The sequence below is a fragment of the Arachis hypogaea genome, chromosome 16, assembly GCF_003086295.3.
Source record: "Arachis hypogaea cultivar Tifrunner chromosome 16, arahy.Tifrunner.gnm2.J5K5, whole genome shotgun sequence".
In the NCBI taxonomy this organism is placed as follows: Eukaryota; Viridiplantae; Streptophyta; class Magnoliopsida; order Fabales; family Fabaceae; genus Arachis; species Arachis hypogaea.
Genome location: NC_092051.1, coordinates 125,270,881 through 125,283,910, shown reverse-complemented (window position 1 = coordinate 125,283,910; position 13,030 = coordinate 125,270,881). Strand labels below are relative to the sequence as shown.

At 32.5% G+C, this 13,030-nt stretch overlaps 1 protein-coding gene across 1 annotated transcript; it reads left to right on the top strand.

Moving 5' to 3' along the window:
• Nucleotides 1–2,693: 2,693 nt before the first annotated feature.
• LOC140180210 (uncharacterized) lies at nucleotides 2,694–4,548 on the top strand. The gene is made up of 2 exons (XM_072220654.1): nucleotides 2,694–3,198; nucleotides 3,956–4,548. Exons 1-2 carry the CDS (start codon nucleotides 2,694–2,696, stop codon nucleotides 4,546–4,548), a joined length of 1,098 nt encoding a protein of 365 aa, XP_072076755.1.
• The last annotated feature ends 8,482 nt before the right edge of the window (nucleotides 4,549–13,030 follow it).

Below are 13,030 nucleotides of genomic sequence, written 5' to 3'. Positions count from 1 at the left end.
ACAAGAGGTCTTTTGAAGTCTCGAGGTTGTAGAATCATGTTCAACCAACTTGGCTTGGAACCCCACATTCAGAAAGAAGTGGCTAGAACTCTAATAGGAGTCGTTCAGAAGCATGAAAAAAGTTTTGGGGGTTTCAACGCTCCACTCACAAGATTAGCAAAGGCCCATGCAAATGCCCTGGTATTTCGGGACCCTGACTCATTCAATGGGGAGTTCTACCATAATAAACCATTGTACGTGGAAGCAAAGGTAGAAGGCATGAAGGTCAGAAGGGCCTTTGTGGATGCTGGATCGGGGGTAAATATCATACCCACCCATATATTTCTAGAAATGGGAGGTTCTGCTGATCAGATAAGACCTACTCAAGTAGGGCTCAATGCTTTTAATGGAGTGGGTGTAAAATCTAAAGGGTGTGTTAATGCTGTCTTGGAAGTTAGCCCCATAAAGACCAATAATAAGTTTTATGTGGTGGATGGAAGCTCTAGCTACCACATCCAACTGGGGCGTCCATGGATTCATTTACATCGGTGCGTTCCTTCAAGTTGGCATCAATGCATAAAGTTTAGCTGAAGAGGGAAGGATATTAGCATCTCAGCCACTGTAACACCCTTTGATGCGGGAGAAGCACATTTAGTGGATGCGAATTTTCATGAAGAGCTTGCGTTACCAGGGGTCAACAAAATAAGGCCTGTGCGGGAATACGCCATCGGAAAACCCAGCCAAAAAACAGTACGAAAGAACACCCTGATGGAGGAAGCACAAAAAAAAACACCAAAAAACAAGCAACAGCAATCGAAGACCTAGGGCTTCGTAAGGAAATTCTTCCAGGTGGAGGATATAGGTGGTGTATCCTATAAGAACTCGGGGGTCCAGCGGAGGAAAATTACCAAAACTCCCCTGGCCCTGACATCCTAAGTGTACAAGGGAAAGAACATCTTCAAAGCAACATAGAAAATGCCCCTCTCTAACTCCAAGATGAAGCGAAGCAGAAGGAGGAGGAATTGGGAGAGATTAATTTAGGGACTGAAGAACACCCGAGGCCTTTGTTCGTGTGCAAAGCTCTAGGGGAGAAGGAGAAAAGGGATTTGACAGTGCTTTTAACAGAGTTCAGAGATGTGTTCGCTTGGAACTATGATGAAATGCCGGGGTTAAATCCAAACCTGGCAACCCACAATTTAGCTGTGAGGAAAGGAGCAACTCCTGTCAAGCAAGCTCCTAGAAAATTCTCCAACGAAATAGAAGCTCAAGTAAAGAAAGAAATCGAAAAGTTACTCGCAGCCAAATTCATCAAACTAATACAACACCCCTCTTGGTTAGCCAACATAGTACCAGTGAAAAAGAAGATGGGCAGATCCGGTGCTGCATGGATTTTAGAGATCTAAACAAAGCTTGTCCTAAGGATGATTTTCCTCTGCCAGATGTTAATAGAATGGTAGATGCTACAGCCGGATTTGAAAGGTTCTCCTTCATGGATGGATTTAGCGGGTACAATCAAATTAGAATGGCTCTGGGAGATGAAGAAAAGACAGCATTTCAAACACCCGTAGGTAATTTTTACTATACTGTCATGCCTTTTGGCCTAAAGAATGCTGGAGCAACCTACCAAAGAGCCATGACTGCTATATTCCACGACATAATGCATGACTTTGTGGAAGACTATGTAGACGATTTGGTTGTCAAGTCAACATCCGAGAAACAACACACAGAACACCTCAGAGCTGTGTTCACTAGATGCAGAAAGTATAGACTCAAGATGAACCCCATGAAATGTGCCTTCGGGGTGTCATCTGGAAGGTTCTTGGGATTCAGAGTCCACAAAGGAGGCATTTTAGTTGACGAGGATAAGATTAAAGCTGTCCAAGATATAGAACCCCCGAAAGACATCAAGGAACTTCAGAAGTTCATAGGCAAGCTGGGGTACATTCGAAGGTTCATACCAGCATTAGGGGAGTTCTTAGGACCCCTAAGACCTTTGTTGAAAGAGAAGAACACCTTCAAGTGGGAACAATGCAACCAAGCTGTAATGAACAAGATCAAGGACGTTCTCACATCCACTCACACCATGACTTCCCCTCAACCTAGTGCACCATTGAAGGTATACTTAGCGGTAGGAGAGGAAGTAGTTAGTGGGTTAATTGCACAAGAAGGTGAAGGTAAAGAGAAATCCATTGCTTATGTTAGTAGAGCCATGAAAGGGCCAGAACAAAGATACTCCTCACCAGAGAAATATTGTCTCGCTCTGGTGTACATCTCACAAAGATACCGACACTACTTTCAAGCACACCAAGTAGAAGTCGTATCAAAAAATGAAGGTCTCAGATTTTTAATCGAAAAGCCAATGTTGACTAGAAGAATGAGTCGTTGGGCACTCCTAATAAGCGAATATGATGTAAAATTGGTAACACCTACCACCATTAAGAGCCAAGTTTTGGCTGACCTTTTGTCAATATGTCCTGAAATCAACGATTGAAGATTTGCCGGATCAGATTCCAGGAACAATAGAGACTGTTCATGCTTGCAATGAAGAGGAAACATGGACCCTCATGTTTGATGGAACACCCTCGAATCCTCAAGGAGGGGCAGGAGTTGTCCTTACAGACTCCCATGGAAGAAATCTGCCCTTCATGTTTTGATTGGATTTCTCTTGCACCAACAATGAGGCAGAGTATGAACCGCTAATGTTCGGTCTAAATATGGCTCAAGAAGTTGGTATCAAGAAACTCCATGTCAAAGGAGACTCGAACCTAATAATACAACAGATCCAAGGAGGGTACGACACGAAGGAAAGAAGTCTAGCCTTATACAGAGAACAAGTGTGGCGCATGATGAAGGTATTTGATAAGATCTCATTTGAGCATGTACCCCGAACAGAAAATAAGTATGCGGATGATTTAGCAACATTGGGATGTAGAATCACTATTCAAAATGGACAACATGCTTTAGAACACCGGGTAGCTGAAAGTTCTGCTAAAGAAGAAAGGATGTCCGTGAAAGGAAAAACTAATGATTGGCGAACGCCTATACATGAACAGCTCAGAACGCTCAACATCACCAAAGAAACAAGAGGATTTACCCTCCTCAATGGAAAAATGTTCAAAAAAAGCAATGATGGACTCCTCATAAAATGTGTAGGAGAAGAGGAAGGGAAAGAAAAAGCAGAACAACTGCATGGAGCCACTTGCGGAGAAGAGGGCCCCGGTTTGTACCGAAGGCTCTAGAGGTGGGGCATTTATTGACCGAAAATAAAGTCTCATTGTAATGAATTATAAGCTTCCTGCAAGGCTTGTCAAGAAACAAAAAAGTACGCAGATATGTAATGTTCACAATTGACAACTACCTATCATAGAGTACCTCGATGCTGGAGTTTTACCTTTAGAAAAAATAGAAGCTGAGAGATTGAAGAAGAGATTAGAACGCTACTTCTTGCAGAAAGGTGAATTGTTCAAGAAAAGTTTTACCAGGGAGATGCTGAAATGTGTTCGAGATGAAGAAAAAGACGGAGTCTTAGAAGAAGTCCATCAAGGAGTATGTGAAAGACACCAAGGAGGAAGAGCCTTGTGGTATGAACTAATCAGGATTGGCTATTACTGGCCAAAAATGAAGGAAGATGCAATCAACTGGGTCAGGAGGTGTCCGCAATGCCAAAAGTATGCAAACTTGATACATGCGTCAAGCGTGCAGAAGAACAGCCTCAAAACACCATACCCATTCCATACATGGGCGGTAGATTTTGTGGGACCGATCAACCCCATCAATAGAAAAGAAATGGATTCTAGTTGCAACAAAAAGTTTCACCAAGTAGGTAGAGGCTGTGGCTGTCAGGGAAGCAAATGCTGAAGCAGTAGTGAGATTTATCAAAGAAAATATAATATGTAGGTTCGGACTGCCAAGCGTTCTAGTGTCCGACAATGGAACCCACTTTGTTAATCAAAGAGTGTGGGGTGTTCTTGAACAGTACCAAATCAAACATCACAAGTCTTCCCCTACTACCTGCAAGGCAATGGCCAGGCAGAGGCTACTAATAAGAGCCTTTTGAAAATATTCATAAAGATGGTGACCGATGCCCATAAAGATTGGAGTGAATACCTACCACTTGCTCTTTGGGCTTACAGAACAACCAGGCATGGAACAACCGGAGTAACACCCTTCTCGTTGGTTTATATGGTTGAAGCTGTACTGCCAGCAGAGATTGAAATACCTACTGCCAGGATGTTGTTAGATGAAGCAAGGGATCGTGAAGCTGAGTTGCAAGAGTTGGAAGGAAAAAGAGAAGTTGTGGGAAGCAAGATAGAAGAATACCACCGAAGACTAGCATTAGCTTATGACAAGCATGTTCGGCTCAGGGTGTTCCTAGAGTGTGATCTGGTACTAAAATCAGTAGATGCAGTAATGAGAAAGATGTCTTTGCCAAAATGGGCTTCCAAATGGGAGGGTCCTTACATTGTTTCCGAAGTACACCCCAATGGACACTGTATCCTGCTGGACCCAGATCATGGAACAATCACTGCCCCCATCAATTTCAAGTATGTCAAGAAGCACTATGCCTAATTTCAATTTTAGTAGTTAGAATTTCAATTCCAAAAGGCTTCTTTATCAAGAGCCAATGTTTATGTTATATTAGTCTGCAAGCATCCTGCAATGCATGAAAAAACTGCATTAGCAATCATACACTCAAAAGTTGTGAATGATGCATCTTAAGAAATTTGCAGTACAAAATATTTCTATAAAGCGAAGTGCCACATCCTCCAAGCTCCTAAAAAAGAGAGCATAAATAGGGTAAGAAAGTTTTAGGTACCTTCTTTTTTTGGCCTAAAAAAAAAGACAAAAAAAATAGCAGTAGATAATCCTGCTCTTCTTAGAAGCATACACTCTCCATGCAAACAAAAAAAATGTGTATCCAAAATATAATGATCACACAAGAAGGTAAAATCCCTGGAGAATTATGCATATTATAAAAAAAGGAGAAACATAACACCCAAAAAAGGTGTACAATGAAAGTCATAGAAACAGCAGGACAAAAAAATACTTTGTCAAAGCGTTACATATTTTACAAAATAAAGTGCTGAAAAACTATCACAGCCACAAAATATCACTGTAAGAAATCACAGAAGAAGCAGCCTCCTTATGCTTGGCCAATTGCCCTCGCTCCAGGCTGACGCTGGCTAACCTAGCCTTCATGGTGTTCAATTCAAATCTAAGCTTGTTAACATTTTCTTGAAGAGCAGAAACATCAGAAGAGAGAACGTGATACTCTTTAGACAATAATTTTTCTCTAGCAAGATCAGAGACCCCAGGTGGAGGCTCCAGTTTAGCAGAAAGATTCTCAAGCCAACGACCACTAAATTTAAATAACTTAAAGTTATTTAGATAATTTTCTACCATATTTCGATGAGTACCCCACAAGTCTGCAAGGGAGTGCGAAGTAAAGAAATCCCAGGCGTCCAGTAAAGCTTGATACCCAAACTTCTTGAAAAGGCAATTTAGGTTATTTGGAAGCAAGAAGGAAGGAGTTCGGGATGCAATCTCTGATAACAAGTTCTTCGCATCGCCATCGAAATGCTCAAACTCATCACGGACAGAAACTGAAAAGAAAAACAAACAAGTAAGGAAACACATTTTTTCTATCAAGAACTTATAAAATGCTAGCACGCCTGACAAATAAAAAGAAATACAATGGAACACGCAAGAAGAAGAAGAAGAAGAAGAAGAAGAAGAAGAAGAAGAAGAAGAAGAAGAAGAAGAAGAAGAGTAAAACAGTTGTACCTGCACCAGGAAATGCCGCTCGGATCGGAGCAACATCACTTCTAGTAGGATCCCCTTGGCAGGTAACATCCGGCTCAATGTCAACATTGTTCTTAGCACATGCTATTGCTTGTGGGTCATCTCGAATAACATCTTGGGTAGTACCCTCATCAGGGATGTCGCCGATAACAAATGAATTAGGAGAGTCCCTACTGACCCTTTCTTGAGAGCTCTCATCGCCTACATTTACCGGATCAGAAGGTGCATTTGGAATTGTTTTCATTTTATCCAAAAGACGATGAGACCTACGCTTCACAGCATTTTCAGATAAGCTAACCACATCCTTACCATGAGACTGTGATGACTTAACAAAGCAAGCAGCGACAGAAGAACCTTTAGCTTTTGCTATCGAAGAAGGAGAAATTTCTGAGCTAGTGAAAATTGGTGAAGGCGTAGCATCAATGGAAGGCCCAGGTGATTTTTTAAGAGACCTCTTTGCAACCTTAACATTTGAACTCTCCACTTTACTGCGCTTGACCACTTCAACAGTAATAACTGAATCATCAAATTTTCTCTTTGAAGAAGGTGGATGTTTGTAACACCTGACGCCCAAGTCTACAAAACACTAGCACAGAAGATACAACAGTCAAACACACAAATCCCAAAAAAAAAAAAGAAAGAGACGAAAAAGAAGTGAAGAAACAAAAAACAAGAATCAACAAAGAGCAGATATTACTTGCAATGGTCGAAGGAGAAAGGTTGCCAGTCATGAAATATGGATCCTTGATCAAAACTAGAATAAATGATCTGACATCTGGAACGGAGATATGCTTCTTCATACGCATAAGGTAATTCACATACTCCATTGTAACTCCACCATCCCTATCAAGAGGAACAACCAAGCAGGGATTGTACTTCGGGAGTTCCTTTTGAAACAGAAAAGAAAGGAGGGTCCAAAAAAGGTTTCTTAATCAGAGGATGATCCACAAAAGTAGCCCTCTTATCTGATGGTTTAACCCAAGGTTGGGGATAGATTCAGAAAATCCGATTGCATATTCTTGAGGAACATCATCAATATCATCCACAGAAGAGTCAGTGCCCGAACTATTACTAGAGTCCTCTGGGTCACTATCCACTATCTCAGCAAGTTTCACACGAGGCATGACGAAAAAAAGAAACAATTCCTAAAAGAAAAAGAAGAGGAAAGAAGGAGAACAATAACAACAAAATAGAGTGAATATCAAGATCACATGAATACTAACGACAAAAATACTCAACACCAAGAACAAAATCGAAAGAGTACCAATATCATCACAATCCCAACCATAAGATTTCCAAGAACACCAACTCAAAATATAAAGGAGAATATTGTAGAACACTCAAGAAATTCTGAAAAAGGCAAAGAAACATCGCGTGTCAAGAAAACAACCAAGGAGTTCTCAAATGAAACAAAAAGCAAAGGTATGAAAATTATTCATCATATTCTTTACTTGATAAGGCCAGTAACTTGTCATATCATCACAATATCATATTTTATTTGGTAAAGTATATGAAAATATTGCAAGATATTATACGTTTATAGCATTGAAAGAATACGAATATTGAATACTAGTAAATTGCTCTAATTGAAAAAATTTATAAACAAATTACTTATGAGTTATGACTACTATACAAGAAAAGTTCTTACTTTTAAATATCTATTTTATAGTTACAAATGAACATTGTTCATAATTTTTTATTCAATTTCTTTTTTTTATTATTTGTGATTTCATTTGAAATATATGCAAATGAGGATATAACATCCAAGTTGTAAGGTGAAAGATCTTTATCAAATAATTCCTATATCTAATTCCAAAATTAGCAATCCAATATACATGGGGTTGAGAGGGATTACATGATAACAAAGGCAAATAACATGATAATAATAAGGATTCAGAGTAACAAGAGTAAATCAGATTAGAGTAACAAAAGATTAGAATAATACAAAAAATATCAAATATATAATAGCAAATATTCAAGTGTCAGAATCTCATACAAGAAAATAGGAGTACACATTAGATGACAAAAAAAGGAGCAACGCTGAAGACAAAAGCAAAAAAAAAAGAAAAAGAGTCTTACCAAATAAGAAAACAGAGTAAAAAGACAAAGCGAAGTTGAATGTGGGAGTGTCTTTTACCCTAAGAAAAACTCCCAATTGTTGAAGAAACCAGAAAGTTTGGATGGTAGTGGTAATAATAGTGATGATACTGAAAATACTGCTGTGTAAAAAATGCCCTAGTAGAGATGATGAGGAACACGCTCTCTCCTATCCTTCCAGGTGTTCTCTCTCCTTATGTGTCTCTCCAATTTTTCCAATTTTTCAGGTACTCAAATTTAAAATGCGTCCAATTAAAAAGGTAAAAGTTTCTCCCCTTCTTATTTTCTTATATATATATATATATATATATATATATATATATATAATTATTATATTAAATCAAATCATCCCTCTTTTTTCATTTAATATAATAATAATAATAATAATAATAATAATAATAATATTATTATTATTATTATGTACACATGTATACACTACTTTTAAAAAATAAATACATGCGTACATACAAATAAGTTATGAATATATGTATTTACTAATCTTATTTATTTATTTATTTTCTATTAATATTTAAAATATTTGTACAATAACATTATTTTATTTATTTTTTATGAGTGCATAATCATATTCAAATTATACAGACATATTTATATTTGAATATTATAATATTTACAAATACATATATTATTATAACAAAAAAATAAATAAAAGAAGGAAAATTTGATTCTTTAGAATTATGATATGTTTTAAAAAATATATATTATTTTGATATTTTGTTTAAAAACAAATTAAAATTATTATAATTCTATTGAGTACAAAAAAAGTTCAATGCAGCTTGAGCATTGAGGGAATATTTTGTACCCTCAAAGATTGGATGAGGCTTATGATTGTGTACTAAAAATATAAATATTTTTTGTACATAAATAATTTTTATAATGACCTAAGAACATGGTCAAAAAAAGAGTCAAATTCCTTCTAAAGGTATTGGGTAAAAGGATGGAATCCAAAAGAGCACCTCGAGGAGTTGAATTTCTCTTTAGTGGAACTATATTGGTAGAAGTGGATTGGTTGGATTTGGAGTGTAAATGTGTCATCTAGTTAAAAGAAAATCAAACTAGATGTCCCTTCACTAATGTCACGTGTCACGAGCTTTAGTTTAACTTGTGGGAATCAACTTCTTACCTTTTCAGTTGACAAGACTTGAAGTGACAAGAATACCTAAAGATATTTGGGATAAAAGGAGTAAATCAAATATCAGACTAAAAACCATTGGACAATAGATTTTCTTTTCCAAATGATTTTACACTATAAAAAGGACATCAAGTCACCTCTTTAAAACACATCTTTACCTTTTTTTTTACTTCTGAAGCTGAGAAGTTAAAAAATCCATCTTTTTCTCTCCCCAAATTTTCTCTCATTGTTCATCATTTCCATTCATCACTCTCACGAGTAAAAACTGGCATTTGCCTGTTCCACCAAAACACTCAACAACCATTAACCAACCCTTGTCCACTTTAAACAAAGTTCGTTCATCCTCTTGTGACATTAGTGGAGGTCTCAACACTTGTTCTCCACCTTTATTCCTCATTATTAGTTCTTGTATTGCTTATTTGTCATTAATAGAAATATTTTCCTCACAAGTATACTTACCCCGAATCTCTCACCTTAACCATTATTTTTCACTTAATCTATTTTTTACGAAACTCACCCAAATCAACTTGTAACTAAAAATTATTAGAGAAAATTCCACTCACCTCTCCTGCGAGATGCTAAAATGATACTCACATCCCCTCTATTTATAAGTACATTCTCCTCCCTTATAACTTTTAAAAAATCTCCTTTTTAATCCATTTTAAATTTTTTGTTTTAACTAATGTTAATTTTATCTATTTTTTTAAAAAAAAAATATTTTTTATGAAAATATCCTTTAGTAAATATTTTATTTTTTGTCATTAAATTTTGCTTACCAAAATACAGTTTAATAAATTATTTTTTAATTGATTAAATTGTATTTTTATCAAAATATTTTTTAAAAATTTAATAATTAAATTATTTTTTAAAGATTTCCTTCAATAATTTTTTTAATTATTAAACTATGATTTTACCAAAATTTTTGTTAATAATTTATTTATATTTTACTATTAATTTTTCGATATCAATATATATTATTTTAATATTAAAAAAACTCTTAATAAGATTATTTTTCAATATCAATATATATTAATTGTTATACATATTAATAATAGTAATATTTTTTATTTAATGTTAAAATAATATACATTAATATCGAAAAATTAATAATAAAATATAAAAAAATTATTCACAAAAATTTTGATAAAATCATAATTTAATAATTAAAAAATTATTGAAAGATATTTTAGAAAAAAATAATTTAATTATTAAATTTTTTTAAAATTATTTTGATAAAAATAAAATTTAATTAATAAAAAATAATTTATTAAATGATATTTTGGTAAGTAAAGTTTAATGATAAAAAAATAAAATTTTTTTAAAGAATATTTTTGTAAAAAATAATTTATTTTTTGAAAAATAGATAAAGTTAACATTAGTTAACACAAAAAATTTAAAATGGATTAAAGAGGAGATTTTTTAAAAATTATAAAGAAGGAGAATGTATATTTTTTAAATAGAGAAGAGGAGAGTGTCATTTTAGCATCTCACAGGAGAGGAGAGTTTAATTTTCTCAAATTATTATTATTATTATTATAGTTTTAATATAGATATTAATTATATTTAACCATTTTTTTAAATTCAATTGAGTAATAATAGATATTAAATTTAATTATTTTTGTATCATTTCTATATAAAATATTTATTATTTTTATTTTACAAAATTGTAAAATTGTCATTTATGCAAAATTGCAAACGTGACACAATTACATAAACCAATATAGCACAAGCTTGAATAATAAGATTGTATAATTTTTTGTATAACAAAAATAGATGAACATCAATGTTATCCCAGAAAATCAATACAATTGGAACAAAAATGCGTACAAACTAAAAATTAGTCACTAAATTAATTATATATAATTATTTTTAATGTATATTTTATATTTTAATATATATTTTATAAATGTGACTAATTTTTAATATATAACTAATATAATTATAAAAATAGATATAATTAGATAAATTACAGATTTTTTTATGGAGAAATTGAATTAAAATATTAAATAAACAAGTTATTTTTATAACTAAATCCAATTAATTAAATCTCTCTTCTTCTTTCTATGCCTCTCCTATTTCCTCATTTTTTTCTTTTTCAACTAAAATTTTTGGTATCAATCCTTTAGTTATTGAACCAACTTAGTTAAGGACTTGTTTAGATAAGTTTTTATGATTTTTTTAAATAGTCTTTTTTTATAAGATATTTTAAGAAAATAAAAATAATTTTATATTTGAATATTTCATATAAAAATATCTTTTTATTTAATAACCATATTTGAACAATAACATAAAAATATTTATTTATTTATTTATTATGTTAAAAATATTTTTTTTAAAAAAATTAAAAAAATGTAAATTGTAGCTTTTAAAATTTTTTTTAATATTTTTTACTTTTATCACTCTAATTTTACTAAATATACTAAAAAATAAAAAATATTTTTCAATAAAAAAAGAATTTTTTCTAACAACACCTAAACAAACACTAAAATTAATTACAAAAATAACTTGGTCATGTAGCATATCAATACTATTATAACACATTTAATGCTTTCAAACAAATATAAAATTGGAAATGTTTCATAATGAAAAAGATTTAGGGAAAAGTTAAAATAAGCTAAAAAAAAAATCTAATAATTTTGTTGTAGAATAAATTATGCTCTAACACTTGCAATTAGTTGTAGGGGTTAAGTAAGATTTTGGTTTTTAAGATATATGTCGAAAATTTTTTTGCATACAAAATCGTCTCTAAGGTTTAAACTTTAAAATCGTCCTTTTTATTTAAATATTAAAATTTTAATTTGAACTAAATTATTCATAACAAAAAAAATTATAAAATAAAAAGGAAAGAAAAAATAAGAGAAAGAGAGTGTCTCTACTCCTGTGAAGGAGAAGGGAAGAAGAAAAAGGGAGAAGGGAAGAAGAAGAAGAAGAAGAAACTGTCCACGATTCACCTTTGCCTCCGCTTCTACCGCTACCTCGGTACAATTTTGGTCCTTAAGGTAAGAACGATTTTAAAACCAAGTTAAACCTTAGGAACAATTTTGTTGCAAAAAAAGAGTTTGAGACAAGAAAAATTTTCGGACTATACCTTAGAAACCAAAACCGTACTTATCCATTAAACAAAAAAAACCGTACTTATCCCTTATTTTTAATTAGCTTTCTCGATCCATTAATATGTCTTTTAAGATTAAAATTTTTTCCTAACGAATACCTTTTATGTATACTTTTTGCATGATAATAATTAACCTTTATTTTTTCCCCCAATTTCTATCTTAATTTAATTTTTTTCTTGAACTCTTATTAGATTGTTTCACAATTTACTAAAATTAAATTCTGTAAAACTAAAATAGTGTAATTCTAATAGCTCTTTTGTATAACTTTTCATAATAAAAAATAAATACACAAAAAATCAACTCCTAAATCAGTTATTATATATTTTATATAAATACATATATGATTTAATTAATTTATTTTTAATATATATTTTATATTTTAATATATATTCTATATTAATAGATAATTTTAATGTACACTTAATATAATTATTTAAAAAAATATTACGATGCAAGTAACTATTAATTTAAATTGAATTGGGTTATTCTCAAATTTGAATATTCAAATATCATATTTGACTATGAATTGAACTACATATTTAGTGAGAAAATTGAGTCTCTTTACCTACGCGAGAAATCCATGCAATTTTATATAATATGTAGAATTGTGTACAAAAGTACAAATAAATAAAAGGCTTATTTATAGAAACAGTGAATTTCCCTGAAAGAAAATGTATAAAATCATATATTAAAAAATAAAAATATTATTTGTATATTAAAATTAACTATTTTATATTTATAGTTGATTTTATTATACATCTAATATAGTAGTGGATTAAAAAATCATGCCAAAGTAAATTAAAGTTCGAACGTTAAGGGAGTATAAGTCCTTTGCCGCTCAGTCACAATCCCCGGATTACAATCCCTTGCTAATGATTTTAATTTTTAT